General features: G+C 43.6%; 3 protein-coding genes across 3 annotated transcripts; all 3 read right to left on the reverse strand.

The window, feature by feature from the left end:
- Window positions 1-5679: 5679 nt before the first annotated feature.
- LOC139285510 (complement C1q-like protein 2) lies at window positions 5680-6894 on the reverse strand. Its single transcript, XM_070906076.1, has 3 exons — window positions 6888-6894; window positions 6207-6347; window positions 5680-6110 (listed from the first exon to the last, which is right to left on the reverse strand). Exons 1-3 carry the CDS (start codon window positions 6892-6894, stop codon window positions 5680-5682), a joined length of 579 nt encoding a protein of 192 aa, XP_070762177.1.
- Window positions 6895-10072: 3178 nt separating this feature from the next.
- LOC139285512 (complement C1q-like protein 4) lies at window positions 10073-11135 on the reverse strand. The gene is made up of 4 exons (XM_070906079.1): window positions 11129-11135; window positions 10866-10979; window positions 10623-10763; window positions 10073-10506 (listed from the first exon to the last, which is right to left on the reverse strand). Exons 1-4 carry the CDS (start codon window positions 11133-11135, stop codon window positions 10073-10075), a joined length of 696 nt encoding a protein of 231 aa, XP_070762180.1.
- A 1243-nt stretch (window positions 11136-12378) lies between these two features.
- On the reverse strand, window positions 12379-16056 carry ftr86 (finTRIM family, member 86). Its single transcript, XM_070905572.1, has 11 exons — window positions 15436-16056; window positions 14997-15092; window positions 14616-14849; window positions 14343-14505; window positions 14164-14268; window positions 14035-14085; window positions 13849-13890; window positions 13677-13718; window positions 13486-13551; window positions 13191-13393; window positions 12379-12897 (listed from the first exon to the last, which is right to left on the reverse strand). The coding sequence occupies exons 1-11, from the start codon at window positions 15940-15942 to the stop codon at window positions 12562-12564; spliced, it is 1845 nt and encodes a 614-aa protein (XP_070761673.1). The 5' UTR covers window positions 15943-16056; the 3' UTR covers window positions 12379-12561.
- Window positions 16057-16478: the final 422 nt, after the last annotated feature.

The raw sequence follows: 16478 nt of genomic DNA on the forward strand, positions 1-16478 counted from the left end.
TAGATGGTTTTCCTTTAGTGTGAAAGAACAAGCACCTTTCAGGACCCTTTTGTTGGGACCATAATACACTTTATTGGGACAGCAAGATCTGGTTGCCATCCTTCTACAGGACACCAGCTGATATGGAGAACGTTGTTGTCCCTGAGGATATAATGGTCTACAGACGAGAAGACAAAAGAAGCTGATAGGAAAGTGTTATCAGCCCATCGATAAAGACCCAGATTTCAGAAGAAAATACAACGACGCCTGGTTCTCATGCTGAAAGAGAGAAGTGATATTGCATGTTCCCATGATTACTTTCCCTTCGAATATTGTTGGAAACCTAGATGTATTGATTGTGGTTTGTTGTGGGTGGATAGTTACTCGGCTAAAGTGGACTCCATTTATTTAATAATAAGTCACGAAGCCATTAACAGGAACGGCTCGGTGTTGCCTTCTTTCATCTTGTTTTTCAATGACGGATTCAAAGAAAGTCAATTTCTGAACGACATTCAAGCTTTGTGTTGCACAAACAAAGAAGCACGGGAGCCATCTTAATCCTGATTAAGTCATTTTGTCTATCCTCTCTGTGGAGCTGTGGGTAAATATTGCCTCATGTCCCTATGTTTAGAAGGAAAAAGGCAGTTATTTGGGAGAAATTTGGTAATGGAAGCACTTTTAACTTTGCATTGTGGCTTATAACCTTAGAGCCAAGTGAAGTCACGGCTGAGTATCCACAGAGAAAAAAAGAGGGAAATTGATGGAAAATTAGACAATGATAAAAGAGTCTGGTGATATTCATGCATAAATCACAACCTGCTGACTCTCTGCAGGAGTACTGGAGGTTTTCTGACGTGTGTGACATACGTAGAGAGCTCAAAACAAAATGACAGTTGTTGTTCCTCTAGTCCTATTAGATAACAGGGTGTTTCCTGTGTTGACAGATGCTTTTAAAGTTGTCTTGGCTCAGGTGGCAGTGCATTGTCTGTGTTTGTTATGATGGCCCACCTGCATGTATGGAGTCCCAAGTCCTGACCTGGTTCTTCACATAGCCTTATCTGCTAGATAGAGGCCATGGTGTATCCGGTGTTATTATGTCTGCTTTGCACACACCTCTTGAAAGCAGCCCGGTCCTCGAGGTGATTTATATAACAGCATGGGATAAAAGTGAAATGAGCTGTGCCCTGGCCTCAGATGTGATTTCAAACCAGACCTTTGAATTACTGCATAATGGTGAAAATAAAAGAGTTACTCAGTCTTTCTGAGATTGTTTGATATGAAGGTGAAAAAAGTTTATTTTCCTGTGATGAAGCCATCAGCAAGTGGCCATGTCTTGTCACAAAAACCTTCAAATGGTTTAAGATTACTGAACTTTTCCAAGGAAAATTACTTACTTCCTTATTGCCCTTCATATCCCACTGCTCTGTATGTAAAAAAATAAGAATTTCAAACTCAACCTCAAATCAAATTCTTTTGGTTAAAATGTTTTTTTTTCTGGCCTCATTAAAACTCCATATCTAGAGAAGTATTGAAGTGATAGCCTTTCCCTTTGCCACAAACGGGGCTTACACATTTTTTAAGGCTACCATTACGAGCTGTTACACAGGATTTTAAAGATAAGGATCTTTACATAACTCTTTATTTTGGTTCTACAGCCCGCAATTTTACTTTGTCTTCATCCGCAGAAGGCAGATGTGTTTTTCAGCGAAAAAGCTCTAAAAATGGACTGTATGCTACCGGCTCAGTACCAAACATCAGACAAAGTTAGAAACTAGCTGGTGGAGCACTTAGCGTCTAAAGAGCCAGATATTTCCCTCTGGAGTTTGAGGAGACAGAGTTAAAAGAAACAGAGTTAAAAGAGCGTGAATATTGGACTTCACATTCGCCAGGTTGCCAGAAACAACTCTAATGCTCTGTGTCGGCTGGATGTGTAAATAGGCAACTGTTTGCTAACAAGTTTTCTTTTTCAACTTAAAGGATGATGATAAGTCAATGTACAGCTTGTGTCCACTGTTTTTAACAGCATGTTTTGAAAACTTTGCAAATACACTTCCCAAATGTATTTGTTACATTTTTTTTCTTTAATTTTCGAAACATTTTAAACACACTTCTAATGCATCTCCTTTCCCATAAAAAACTACTCCACCGATTTTGTCAACATTGTCTGACTCATTATGGACAGTTAAAAAGAAAGGGGCCCCATGTGCCTACATTACCCACAATGCAACTCAACCACCCTTTTTCGAGGATCGGGTGTGTTATACTAGTAGCTGCTGATGTAACCTCGAGCTGCTAGTCTCCAGCAGAGATGAGGAGCTGGCTACAGAGGTCGTCTGGTAAACCCACTTCTTACAGGTTGTTTTCATTTTCAGACTCTTCAGACCCAACCGATGCTGACTCCCTCTGGAGCGACAAGCGGCTTTATACAACATTTTGTTCACATATGCATCAGGATGTTAGGATCTAATATCCACTCTGGTCCTGTAATTATTTGGTGGATAAACATGTGCTGCTGTTGTATTATTCAACAGTAATACTGTAGTATCCCAACAAAATGAAAACAAAGTCATGTATATAGTATAGATCTGTTGTCTCAGATGTTCTGTAGACACTTAATGTTGTCAGCAGTGTTTTGTGAACATGTCGCATAAAAGGCCTTAAAATTACCATCCAACAAAATGTTAACATATCTCATTTTACTGTATGTTTCGTATTGCAAACTGCACTTCATCACAGATTCTACTTCGCTTGGCTGCTGATATGGTTTTAATTTAATGTCAACTCATGATGTTCTGTGAGGAAGGCTCATACACAGATAAATTAAACTGGGAATAAAGTGCTTTGTTTAGATTTGTGTTATTAACTAAAATTCAAATTTCATACCAAAAATAGATCCGTTTCATCCAAAATGTTAGAACTGTATCAAAAATAGACACCAAAGGGAGGGTAATATTTCAACACTTTAAGTTTGTCAACCATCTCTTCAATGTAGACATCACACATCTCTTCAGTCGATACAAAATCATCCATGATGCCAACTACTTTGTTTAAAAGATTTATTTTCTTGTAATTTTACAGGTGCATGGGTGTATTTCTCTCAAATGTTACAAGACATCATTTCAAGATACTCTGTATGCTTTCAGATTGCATGGGTTGAATCCAGATGTGATGGATTTAAAACCTGGCTTCCCTCAGAAAGAGCAGATTGACTTGAGGGGCTTTAAGGCACCACAGAAAGTTTTCATCTAGCAGACTCTAACTTTGTTAGTAGGGCAAGAGTTGATACCAGCACACTACGTCTGCCTAACTTATTCAGTAACATAAAGCAGAAAGGCACTGAAAGTGTTATAGTGGCTGATGTCATCGCAGAGGAAACATCCAATGGGCAGGTTGACGGCCACTTGGTCCCCGGCCGTCAGGTGGAGGGCCACAACAATAGACGAACTGTCCTCTTGGTCGTTCCTATTTTGGTCTTCGGACCCGGCCACCACCTCGCCGTTAACTTGCAGACCTGCGCAGGCCGCCAGGTTGTTTCCAGGAGAACCAGCGTCACTGTAGAAGGTGAGGGCGAGGCTGTAGACACCAGAGTGGGGAACAGTGAAGATACCGGTCTCCACACTGTAGCCGCCACCCAGGTTAAGGAAGACATGTTTGTAGACGATGAGGTGGTTGACACCGAAGGGGCCGTAGCACTTAAAATGATCATCGTTGTATAGAGCGACAGAGAAGGCTGTGCGGCTGGCTGGAGACGCAAAGGGGAGACAACAGGTGTGTGTTATGATCTGCACTCTGTCCTGCTTGGTGTAACTCATGGATGCGTCACTCACCTTCGATATTGCTGAGACTCAGCTTTGTTTGTATGTATTCCTTCTCCAACTTATTCAGGGTCATGTTAAAGTACTTCGCCAGCCTGTTGCTCTCTCGCAGCATCAGGCAGCAGCCACAAGAACCCTGGTCCGTGTTACACGCTGAGCACAAACGCACATAAATACACTTGCAGAAAAGAATATATGCAGACACACTGATTATGTACCCACAATTTCTCACCACTTCTTGTGTTGGGTTCTGGATCCAGTTGTCCGGGGCCAGGTCCGTCCCAGGAAAATGTCTTACCCTGACCAAAAGCTGCATGTACCAGACACAGCAATACAAAAGCTGGAGGGGGGGGGGGGGGGGGGGGGGGGGGGAGAGGAGAGGAAAGGCATATAGCACTAAACCCACAAGGAGCTTTGCATTGCTGTTACTGTATTGTTGCACATCTGAACCATTGCTACCTCTGTAAATGTCTCACCTCTCATGTTGATGCTGGTAAACGATGGCAGCTTCAGAAGGATGGAAGGTGTGATGGACTGATCAGTAGAGGAAGTGTCATGGATATATATTTTTCTCAGAGCCCCTCCCTTGTTACCTCTCCGTTTTATTCCTCCTCTCCTGTTATCGCTCCTCCTTGTTCTTTGTGGGGGGGCTTTTAATCGTCCGCCCTGTTACTGTATAACTGGGCATTTTTTTTTATCGTCATCACCAGCTGCTCTCACTTTCTAGAATCACACACGAGTAGACGCACACCCTCCAGGGCTTTGTGTGGTTGGTTGCAGTCCAGGTATAGTCTATTGTCTGGAAAGAGTTGTCTGTGCAGGTTTGAAGAGCAAGATAGTTTAAATGATTTTTATATTCTGTGATATTCTGTGATGACATGCTACTGTGTCCAATGTGATACACTGGTTTAGTGCACTGATCTGCTCATGATTGTACCATATCCTGTTGCTGCGTTAAATAATGAAGAGATTGTGTTCAAAATGGCTCTATAAAAGGGTAGAAATCTATAGTTATGTTATAGGTCACATCTCATTTCATCCTGACAATGTCTTCTTCACTGCTTTCATTACAGATATGGTGTGTTATGTACAGAATAAGAGACCCTAAAAATGTCCACAATGTATTTGAGTTATGTTGGACAGTAGTCTTTAGATTTTAATTATATATATGTTAGTGTAGTCACACTTTATTTATTATGGATTCTATTTCATCAATCTGGTAAAATGGCATCCATTTTTATTGAAATAATCTTCAGTTTCTATCAGTAAGGCAATGACACGGGTAATCAAAACTGTAACGTAAGGGCTACAACAAAATGTTTTATAGCGTGTTTGAGGAAGATTTCAGTTATCATAGTTGATCCTAAAATGTTCGTTTTATTAACCAGCTCACAGTAGCTTCATTATTGATTCAACTTGGTCAACTACGACATCTCTAATCGACATCACTTTTGTATTTTCAGTTTCTTTAATGGAGATTGAAACAAAGGAACTCAGAATGCCAACGAGTTCGTTTAAAAGTCTGGTTTATTTTGTTGGTAGGTTTTGGGTACAGCAGTTTTCTTTTATTCACATTTCTTTCGCACTTCACATCACATCATTTCAGTAGTTCAAGATTAACAGCTAACACTTAAACAGCGAGACATGAAAAATGATTTTTTTAAGGTCAAAAACATTGATAATGATCTCAGGAAGAGTAGTGAACCATGATGGAATACAACAAACAAAATCAGGATGACAGCATTGTGTTGGGATTGTTGATAGTAGATCAGATACAGATTAAGGGCTACAAATCATGACTGTCACCATAGAAAGATTTAATCTAACAGACTCAAAAACTGTCAGCAGAGTTGGTACGAAGCTCAGAGCAGCTACATTTGCTAACTTAGTCAGAAGCATGCAGCAGGAAACCAGTGAAGGTGTTATAGTGGCTGCTTTGGTCGCAGACGAAACATCCTTTGGGCAGGTTGACGGCCACCTGGTCCCCGGACTTCAGTTTCATGGCCACAACAGTAGTTGCACTGTCTTCAAGGTCCTGGCCGTTCTGTTCGAGGAGCTCAGACACCAGACGGCCGTTAACCTGCAGATTGGCGCAGGCGGCCAGGGTGCCACCAGACGAACTAGCGGCGTAGATGGTGACGCTGAGGCTGTAGACACCAGAGCGGGGAGCGGTGAAGATACCTGTCAGCACGTTGTAGCCGTCTCCCAGGTTGATGAAGACATGTTTGTAGGCGATGAGCTCGTCACTACTGAAGGGGCCATAGCAGTTCAAACTTTTGTCATTGTTCAGAGCCACAGAGAAGGCACTGCGGCTGGCTGGAGATGCAGAGAAGCGAGAAGAAATAGTCAGACTAGAGGTACAAGAAGTGGAGCACTTTTTTACTTTAAGACACTTGGATGATGTTCGCTCACCTCTCATGTTGTTGAGGGCCATCTTTGATTTTGTCAGCTCCTTTTTCATTTCGTCAAAAGTGATGTTAAAGAACCACTCCATCCTCTCTAACTGTGTCTGCATCAGACAGCAGCCACATGACGCCTGGTCTAAAAGACACACTACACACACACAGACATACACACACACACACATTAATACATTAGGTTGCAGATGAGATTTATGCAGACACATTAACTACATATTGACAGAAGAGATTTCACTCTCTCACCATTGTTTTGATAAGGGTCTGTAGGTGATAGCGTTGTGCGGGGAGGTCCGTTCCAGGAATATGGATTCTTCTGACCAAAAGCTGCATGCAGCACACACAGCAATACAATAGCTGGAGGGGAAAAGAGCAAAGGCATGTAGCACAATAAAAGACCATCTATTAAACAAGTCGCAAAATTCTTCTCCAATACACTGTTCTTTATTCCCCAAATTGTTTTTCTTTTTTAATTTGTATTTATTCTAAACCTGAAGACACAGGACACTTTATCTTACCACATTATATATATTTGACTCATAAACCACCTCCAGTCAGGATATTTCTAACCTCAACGACTTCCATTACGTCAGACCTTTCAGTTGAAAAGTCATTCTGGAGTCTCCAACCATCTCCCTCCTAAATATTATGCCACGGTAGTTGCAACTTGTCTCACCTCTCATGTTGATGCTGGTAAATGATGACGGTTTCAGAAGGATGGACGGTGTGCAGACTGATCATGAGACAAAAGTCGTGGATATATATTTTGCTGAGAGCCCCTCCCTTGGTACCTCTCATTTTTATTCATCCTCTTTTGACATCGCTCCTCCTTTTTTTTTTATTACCCGCCCTATATGCCTTTATAACTTCATCATTGGAGATGTATTTCTTCATCACTAGGGGTTCTCATTTTCTAAAAATCCCACACAAGCAGACACACACACCCTCCAGCGCTTTGTTGTTGATGCCACCCAGGTATCACCTATCACCTGAGATGAGGTGTTCTGAATGTGGATTTCAGTTTTCTCATCAGCAGCCAAACACTATGGTTCATAGAGCTGCATAATTTAAATTATTTTCATAGTTTTATAGGTCTGTTCCAACCACCCGGTCCACACTTGAAAAAGAACATATTTCTCTTCTTGGAACGAAATGAGTGTGGAGCATTGCACATAGAAGTACTACATTTATGTTATTTAGCTGTAAACTAAATGATATGACTGTACTGTGATGTGAACACATCAATGCTGGTGTTAATATTGACACTTGGCCAATGCTAACACAGAGTCGACTGGTTGGGATTGAATGAAATCTATCTAAAAAAGGATGTTAACGCCCTCTAATCAGAGTCTCCCCTGTGTCCCCTGGCCCACACCCACAGGAATTTTTGTTATGGATGATCAGACCGATTGTTGGAGATACTTGTTTTTCATCGGACAGCAATGATGTGCACCTGCATGCATACCTTACATATAAATGTTCCTTAAATAGCGCACGTTCGTGAGTCAGAGTGGCCTTGGAATGTGAACGGCTAGCCCGGGGATGCTACTTCCTAGCCTAGAGATGCTAGTGACGAGCAAAGTCAGTTACATATCCAGTGGATTGTCGAGATAGGAATGGGAGTTATCTGTAGTGAATGCCTGTTACACGTACATCTCTGCATATCCCTGGATGAAGAGGCACAAAAGGCCCAGGACCCCTGCCCACTAGTCATATCCAGGGCACATGTGTGGAAATCCTTCAAAATGATCAACCTACGCAAGGCACCTGGACCTGATGGCACCCTGGGCCAGGCTCTCAAGCCCTCCACACTGCCCTCTCCCACCTGGATCAGAGGAACACATACGTGAGAATGTTGTTCACTAACTGTGGTTCAGCATTTAACACCATGCCCTGACATCTTGGTGTCAGGACAACAACCTCCATCTTAACGTCAGCAACAAGGAGCTGATTGTGGACTACAGGAAGCAATAGAGAGGAGAACACGCTCCCCTCTCCATCCGCGGGACTACGGTTGAGAGAGTCAGCAGCTTCAGGTTCCTCTGTGTCCACTTCAGCGAGGACCTGACATGGACACCAGCACCACCGTAAAGTCAGCAAGGCGACGGCTCTTCTTCCTCTGCAGGCTGCAGAGGCTGAGCGTGGACGCCAGGATACTATGCAACTTCTACAGGTGCACCATTGAGAGCATCCTAACTGACTGCATCACTGCCTGGTGTGGCAGTTGCACCACCCTCAACTGTACCTGGCTTGGCGAAGTAATAGTCTAGCTCACAGAGTGGGTAGCTTGCCCTGGAGAGTGATAAGGAAGAGATCCTCTTATTTACCACTGCTGGCCTCTAATATACCTTTTCCAATTTATCAGTGACTAAATCGGTTGCAGGCTTCAACATCAGATCCTCCAGCCTCTCAATATTAGAATAGAATAAAAACGACGATATCTGTTGTTCTGCTGCATTGATTTTCATTGATCATCATCATATAATAAATTTTAATCTCTGTTATGTATGGTGTCCCTCAACGTTCAGTACTCAGCAAGTACTTGCCACCCCTCAACAAGCTAATATCCAGCCTTTGCTGGAAATTGTTTGCATAAATTGGAGATTATTGCCAAACATTCAGCTCTGTGTTGTCCTCAGCAGTCTCCCGCCTACAGTCATGCAGGTTTTTCTCCCCCTTACTGTAAATAATACTGAAATGCTCGGCCCTTAGAAACAAAGGTCACACAGTGATGCTAATTTCACCTCAGCTAGGCCTTGCTACGTTTAGCTATAGTGAGCTGGTAGCAACAGCTTAGTTTTTAGAAACCTGCTGTCACAGTTTCTTTCCCTCCTGAGATCTGCTGGTCCATTGTCACATGTGCTGTCCTGAGCTCTGTCACTGACTGCTGTAGATCAGGGTTTTCTCTGCTCCCGGTCTACGGTTTACTGCTCTTCTCTTCTGTGCCACCTGGAAGAGCAGGTCACGCTAAGCCTCTGAACTAAGAAATACACGTAACCGGCCCGCAGTTATATAGTAGTTGTTAGTAATCCTGGTGAGAGAGTGACGTAACTGTTGCCTCACAGCAGGAAGGTGATGGCTTTGAACAAAACCTGACCAGCCAGTCAAAAGAAATGTGTTTGTCTGTAATGATCTCACTTGTATAGCGCTTTTCAACCTTCACAGTTCCCAAAGCACTTTACAGCTAAGAAGTCGGGGATCGATCCCCCAACCCGCTCTAACCAGCTCTACCTCCCGTACATGTTGAAATTCAAAGTTAACTCTGTTTGCCAACAACCATTATTACATTTGGGCATCACTCTTAAAGGGGGGTTTACACACCAAAGTCTGTTCACAGGAGTTAGAAAGAACTGAGCTTACCAGACCTCTGCAGCCCACTCCTTAATTATGCTTACGGATAGCGGCTTGAGGCTACATTAGGGGCTACAAGCATAACACACCTGAATTTCCGAATTAACTGTTTCGGTTGAGTTGCATTGTGGGCATGTTTTTTGTAACTGTCCATTGTGAGTCGAACAATGTTATACTAAATCAGTGGAGTCCTCTTTTAACCCTTCAGTGTGCCATTGTGGAGATTAAAACAAAATACCTCATGGTGCTACTATTTTGCTCAAAATCCTGATTTATTTTCTTGTAATTTTACAGGTATATCACATAATTCCATCACAATTTCGATCACATGAAATCAGTAAGTGACAGATTTACAGTTACAAGAACAAAGATACCCAGACTGTATGACATCAATCAGTTGTGAGGAAGGTCAGAAAGGGGACAATAGAGACAATATTTTCAAAGATTTCATGTATCAAAACCTTTGAGCAAGAGTTGGTACAGATCCCAGAGCAGCTACATATGCCTAACTTAGTCAGTAGCATACAGAAGGAAACCAGTGAAAGTGTTATAGTGGCTTTTGTCATCGCAGAGGAAACATCCAATGGGCAGGTTCACAGCCACTTGCTCCCCAGCCTTCAGGTGGAGGGCCACAACAATAGTGGCACTGTCCTCTTGGTCTTGCATATTTTTTTCTCTGGGTCCTGCCACCAGCTTGCCGTTAACCTGCAGACCGGCGCAGGCAGCCAGACTGTTACCGGGAGAACCAGCATCACTGTAGACGGTGAGGGCGAGGCTGTAGACACCAGAGCGGGGAACAGTGAAGATACCGGTCTCCGCACTGTAGCCATCACCCAGGTTGATGAAGACATGTTTGTAGGCGATGAGCCTGTCGTCGCGGAAGGGGCCAAAGCATTTCAAGTTGTTTTCATTGGATAGAGCGACAGAAAAGGCACTGCGGCTGGCTGGAGATGCAGAGAGGAAGAGAAAAAACATCAAGAATTGAGAATGTTTGATTCTTTAACCTGTTTTGACGGCATTCAATCTCTTCTGGTTTGTGTGGCTTGTACACTTGTCTCACCTCTGACATTGTTGAGGACGGTCTTTGTTTTTATCAGTTCCTTCTCCAGCTCATTGAGGCTCATGTTAAAGAACATCTTCATCCTGTGTATCTGTTGCTGCATTAGACAGCAGCCACACGACGCCTGGTCCGTAAGACACACTGAACACACACACAGAAATGTAGTAGGTTGCCAATGAGAGTGAGTGCAGACACGCTGACTATGTCCCATGACTTGACTTTATTTTCATAAAAATCTCTCACCATTTTCCGTGTTGGGATCCACGCCTCCATTTCCCCTGTTTGCGTCAGGTCCGGTCCAGGAATACTCATTAGCCTGGATGAACGCGGCTTCCAACAGACACAGCAATACAAAAGCTGAGAGAAGAAGAGTGAAGGCGTGAACCACTAAACCCGGAAAGAATCATAACATTGACTCTCGTGAGAACAGACATTTTTACCCTTACATCTTAACAAACTTCTCAAACTGTCTCCCTACATGCATCACCTCTATAGCTCATTCTCACCTCGCATGGTGGTGCTGGCAACTGATGATGGCTTCAGGAAGAAGATGTGAAAGACTGATGCAGGGTCAGGAGTCACATCTCTATGTATATATATGTTTCCCATCAATTCAGCTCCTCCCTATTTCCCCTATAGTCCACCCTTTTTGCCTTCACACCTGTGTACGTATACACCTGTATACCTTAACTAATTCCTTTCACAGACACTCTCTCTCTCTGTCTCACACACACACACACACATACACTCCCTCCAGGGCTTTGTGTTGTAGATGTAGGTCAGGTATCATTTATCCTCTGAGGCGGGTGGTCCATGTGGTTCAGTGTTCCCATCAGCACACAAAGATTGCGTCTTTGCTCAGTGTTTAGTGCATGCAATGCTTTACTGTGCATCAAAGATAGAGTGGCAAGACAGTTTGCAGCGCTGAAGATACTGTGGATTTTAGTTCACATGAACCTGTTTAAGAAAGGCAAAACTAGAGTTATCGTTGATGTGAGCTGAGATTTAGGTTTGTGTCCATCACATCATTCAATTATACATTGAACACTGACGGCGCAGTATTGTTTTCTGTACCGGCAGATCTCCAAGACAGATGTTTGCACCAAGAAGCCAGTACATCAGTGTTCATTATATCTTCCTAATTTGTCCAACTTTTTCAATCAGGGCAGGACACACCAAGTTGTTGCCACCACGTGTAAAATGAGAGTTTCATTGTCCTCCTTTAAATAGTGTTGAATTTCTTGAGTTTACCTGCACAAAGCAGGGTTGTTGGCTTATGAATGTTTGGAATAAGAGAGAAAAGACTCACAAACATGTTTTCTCCAAGAGAGCAACAAGGGAGGAGGGAAGAATATTATTCGAAATAATTCTTTGATTGAACACAAATCTGGACTCCGGTTAATAAACAGCATCTTAGCTGTGTCAAGAGAAAGGAATGGGTGGACAAAAGACCAGCGAAGGTCAAATATCTCCATGTGGGAATACTAAAGATACTACAGATAACTTAATAATAGAGGAGAGCTTAAATGCCTCCAGGTCACCGAGGTATGGGGATCAAAGATAAGATCAGCGGTACTCTGGTTATTCCTTTAGTCACAAAAGACGTTCTGTATTAGCCTACATAAGAGTCCCACTAACACTGAGGGATACTCAAACCATCCAGTCCAAATGTCTTTATTAATCTTTTTTTTTTAATTACTTAAATGCTTTAGGAGATGTTAACCTTCATTTAAAAAAAAGATGTATAGATGAAACCTGTGTTTACTGCTCTTTTATTAACTTACAAAGACATTTTTAGAAAACTGACATCACATCAATACAGGCTGGTGCAAAGGGAATATTAAAGGATGTCATTTACTTCCTTATTCAAATGTCAAAGTGTCACATGCTTCCAACCAGACAAGAAGGTTAAAAAAACAGCCCATCATTCATTTACAACTCAATCCAATTGGCAAACAGTCACTGTTGCTCCTGCTCGTGCCCAGAACCTGATCCCTGGGTACAGTGGGCCAGTGAACTGGGTCTGGTGACAGTGGATGAGATCAGCCTGGTTGTTGACGATGCGGTAAAAGGCCAGAATTCCTGCATGCTGGTCCAGATAGATGCCAATCCGTCGGGCCTTAGGTGAGCCCAGCAGTTTCTCCTGGCCATTGTGCCAGAAGGAGAAGCCGGTCCCGGACCAGTATAAGCTCCAGGACAGAGCATTGTGGCCCAACCGGCTGTTGTCATCAGAACCCTTACGCTCCATCTCCTTGTAGGCCACGCCGATGGTGATCTGTACGGTGGGACAAGAAAAAACTAGATTAGGAAAGGAAGCAAATCCTGGTGGCTGCAAATGGCAGTGAGGGGTAACAGTAAAATGTCATCTTCAACATGTAAAGGGATGTCAGTGAACAGCCCATGTTTTACACGGAGTTGTCACCTTGTGTGGGTGGAGAACTGTTTTATACCCACAGGTCTCAGCTGCAGTCTGATTTAGTGCTTTAAGTTTATATAAAATGATTGCAATGTATTGAATGAAGCATACGCCTAGCTGAAACCACCCATTTCCCTACTGATGACTATCACCTTCTGGCCGGTCCACTCCACCTCCCAGTAGTAAGGGCTCCCAGCCAGGGGCTCTCTGCAGAGAACCTGTCTCCAGAAGTGAAAGCGTTCAGGATGGTCTGGTGGGTTCAGGTTCTCAGCCCGCATCGTGGCCTTATGACCTCCATCTGACAGCTGCACATGGCGATATACTGTGTTGGGGTCCATGGTGGGTTCGAAGCGAACTGAAGGGAGAGGATGCATTTTAGTAAGGACTCCCGAAGGCTTTGGCGTTGTTCTACATTCTGTTTCATACTGTGGAGTACGATGGACTCACATTTCAGCAACTCTTCTCTTGTCTTTGGTTCTGGATTAACAAGTCCCACTGTTGTTACAGGAGGTGCTAAGAGGAAAAAACAAAAATGAATATAACAAATCAGGGATCAAAAGTTGTCTACACCACACTTTCTACTTCTACAAGGGGAAGAAGTAGACTGATATGGCAGTTTCTAATGCTTTTGTATTTACCTTGAGGTTGAGGAGGAGGGGAGGGTGGAGGGGGGGCTGAAGCTTCATGTCCAGAAACATGAGGGGAAGAGGAAACAAATGAACAGGTAAACCAAACAAAATCTCAACTACATGACATCTAACATTTCTAAAACTTTTTTTCATGTACTGTAGCAGGCTTTCTTATTCTTACCTTGAGGACATGCAGGATGAGATTTAGATGAATCCTTGTGCTCTGGGGGGAAAAAAGAACGAATAGATGAAGCAAAATATGAACTCAGGGACTTTCTAACAGCCACATTTGAATGTTATCCGATCCATGAGCATTTGCTTTATGAGCCACAGACATACAGTATCTGAAGTTTCTAAAGTAACTTACCTTGAGGTCGTGGAAGTGGCAGAGGTGGAGGGTCTGTCATCGTCTCATACACTACAGAAAAGAGTGGATGAGTTGTGCTTGAACTTATGCTGTGTTTATGACACAATGGGGGATTTTAATTTCCCGTACCTGTGTTTTCCACAAGGGCCTGACCACTGTTATTAGCTGCTGTAGGGTTTGCTGCTGCTGCTGCTGCTGCTGCACCATCGGGTGTATTCACAGGCTCTTGATTCACTATAAAGAAAAGGAAGGTTTTGACTGTCTGAAGAAGAGAAGAGAAAAGAAGAGAAGAGACGAAGAATACTGACTTATTCTGGTGATCTTGGCCAGGCTGGCTTTGCAGAGTTCCTGTATTGACTCTTGTAGTTCTTTCATGGCTGAGCGGATGGAGGCTACCACCGCTTCCTCCTGACTCAGCATTGACTCTCCTGTGGCACCCGTCTGACCCAGAGGCTCCATGATGAGGAAGTTCTTGAGAACAGATGACACAAAGTATTACAAGTAGTCACAGCAGTGAACCTTATTCTTCATTTATCCAGTGAAATCAATTTCCAGCCACGCCCCTGCCTCACACGAATTACCTTCAAGAAGCAGATGTGATCCTGCATATTGGCCAGCCTGCTCAGCTCTTCACTCTTCCAGTGCAGCTGTGCCACCTCCTGCTCCAGTCTGTGGATCTGCCCCTCAACATGGCTGCCTAAGGAGGTCTCATGGGTGCTGAGGAGCTCACCGACCTGGATGCCGGTTAGATTCACGTCCTTGACGAGCTCCGAGAATAAATCTGTGCTCTCTTGCTCTAGAGCCTGTACCAAGGCCTAGGAGTGCATGTGGAGGAAGAGAAGGATCCGGGAAGATTAGAGGGAACGAATGAATGAATGAAAATGTAAATGTCATTAACAGAACTACAAGCAAGATGTCAGAAATGGTGACTTAGCGCATAAGAAAACAACCATAATTGTTACCTTGTGTTGACGAGCAACATGTGGGACCTCCTTAAGCTTCTTGTCAGTCTCCTGGATTCTCTTCTGTATGTCTACCTGCATCTGAACAAGCTCTTTCTAGACACACACACGTCATCCATGACTTAGTATTGAAGAGAGGCCACATACAGTAATGGACCTATATTTTACTTTGTGACGAGTCAGTTGTAAAATATTTTGGCCAGAAAATCCCCTTAAAGAGGAGCAAGAACACACATATGACAGGATCGCACAGAAAGGGCCGTTGTTTTACATGTACTTCAAGTTTAGCTACATTTTGGAAATACTACACTTGTGACACAGTTCTTGATTCACCTGCACCTCATCTTACACTCTGAAAAAAACAACAACAACACAGAAAAAACTACAAAAGAGCACTGATAATATTACCCTGGTGATATTTGTCTTGTCCATTACATACCTGTCTCTCCATCCTCTCTTGCTGTGGTTTCACCACACGATGTCCATTGTGTCCGTCCTGACAACACACCTCACACACACACTCCTTGTCTTCATGGCAAAACAGGTCCAGGGGTCGGTTGTGTTGAGGGCAGGGTCTGGGGTCCGCTGTGGGAAGCTGAGGGTACATGCTGCCCTGCCGTGGACCTCTATCTGGTAGGACCTCCAGGTACATAGGCATCGACGGTGGAGCAGAGGAAGCTGTGGAGGGGCTTTCCTTGAGGCTATTAGTTCTCAGTTTCTCCATAGCCTCCACAAGCACAGTGCTTTTGGCCAGCGAGGGTCGAGGGTTGAAGATCTGCCTACACTGGGGGCAACTGTACTGACCCTTGCTGTCTCTCTTGTCCCAGTGGCTCTTGATACAAGCCAAGCAGTATGAATGTCCACAGGGTAGAGTGGCCGGGTCCTTCAGGATGTCCAGGCATACTGAGCAGACAAAGGCCTCCTCTTCAGACCAGGCTGAGGCCATATGGAGCTGGATGGAACGGAGAAGGATGAGCTAGATTTCTTGGAGGTCAGACCTGGATGTATAGACAACAACAAGGTTCCCTGTTTGAATGGAAATAATGGTAACAAGCAGAGACACCAAGGATGGCAAGGCTGAAATGCCAGTTCACATGAATCACATGCTGCTTAAAAAACGCGGCAGCCTGGGCTCAGGGTGCGGCTGGTAAAACAGGTGTGGTGAGGAGTTTCTCTCCTTCATGTCACAGGTGCTTCCCAGTTTCTGAAATGATAAATGGAAGACCTCATGATATAATGACAGCTTTATATGTTATTGTGAAAATGAACTAATGCCCAATAATGGAATCATACATTCAGAATTCATATGTTCAGAATTTAAGCCAGACAAGGATGTAAGTCTCCTTAGAAACTAAAACTACAATGAACATGCCTTTCAGTCTCAGCCTAGTTACTGCATGGTCCAATGAGGACAGACTGGTTTTTCAACTCTGACGACGTGACTAGTGATGTAAATTGTGTGTGTGTGTGGGGGGGGGGTTC

The sequence above is a fragment of the Enoplosus armatus genome, chromosome 5, assembly GCF_043641665.1.
Source record: "Enoplosus armatus isolate fEnoArm2 chromosome 5, fEnoArm2.hap1, whole genome shotgun sequence".
Taxonomy (NCBI): domain Eukaryota; kingdom Metazoa; phylum Chordata; class Actinopteri; order Centrarchiformes; family Enoplosidae; genus Enoplosus; species Enoplosus armatus.

Bases quoted from the DNA above. Each gene is read 5' to 3' on its own strand.
- LOC139285510 (XM_070906076.1), bottom strand. The intron at 6,111-6,206 runs GTGAGCGAACAT...CTGCATCTCCAG, and splicing joins GGCCCTCAACAACATGAGAG to CCAGCCGCAGTGCCTTCTCT.
- LOC139285512 (XM_070906079.1), bottom strand. The intron at 10,764-10,865 runs GTGAGAGATTTT...GTGTGTGTTCAG, and splicing joins GGATCCCAACACGGAAAATG to TGTGTCTTACGGACCAGGCG. The intron at 10,507-10,622 runs GTGAGACAAGTG...CTGCATCTCCAG, and splicing joins CGTCCTCAACAATGTCAGAG to CCAGCCGCAGTGCCTTTTCT.
- ftr86 (XM_070905572.1), bottom strand. From the start codon at position 15,942: ATGGCCTCAGCCTGGTCTGAAGAGGAGGCCTTTGTCTGCTCAGTATGC. The intron at 14,269-14,342 runs GTCAGTATTCTT...TTTTCTTTATAG, and splicing joins GGCCAAGATCACCAGAATAA to TGAATCAAGAGCCTGTGAAT. The intron at 14,086-14,163 runs GTACGGGAAATT...TCTTTTCTGTAG, and splicing joins GGCCCTTGTGGAAAACACAG to TGTATGAGACGATGACAGAC.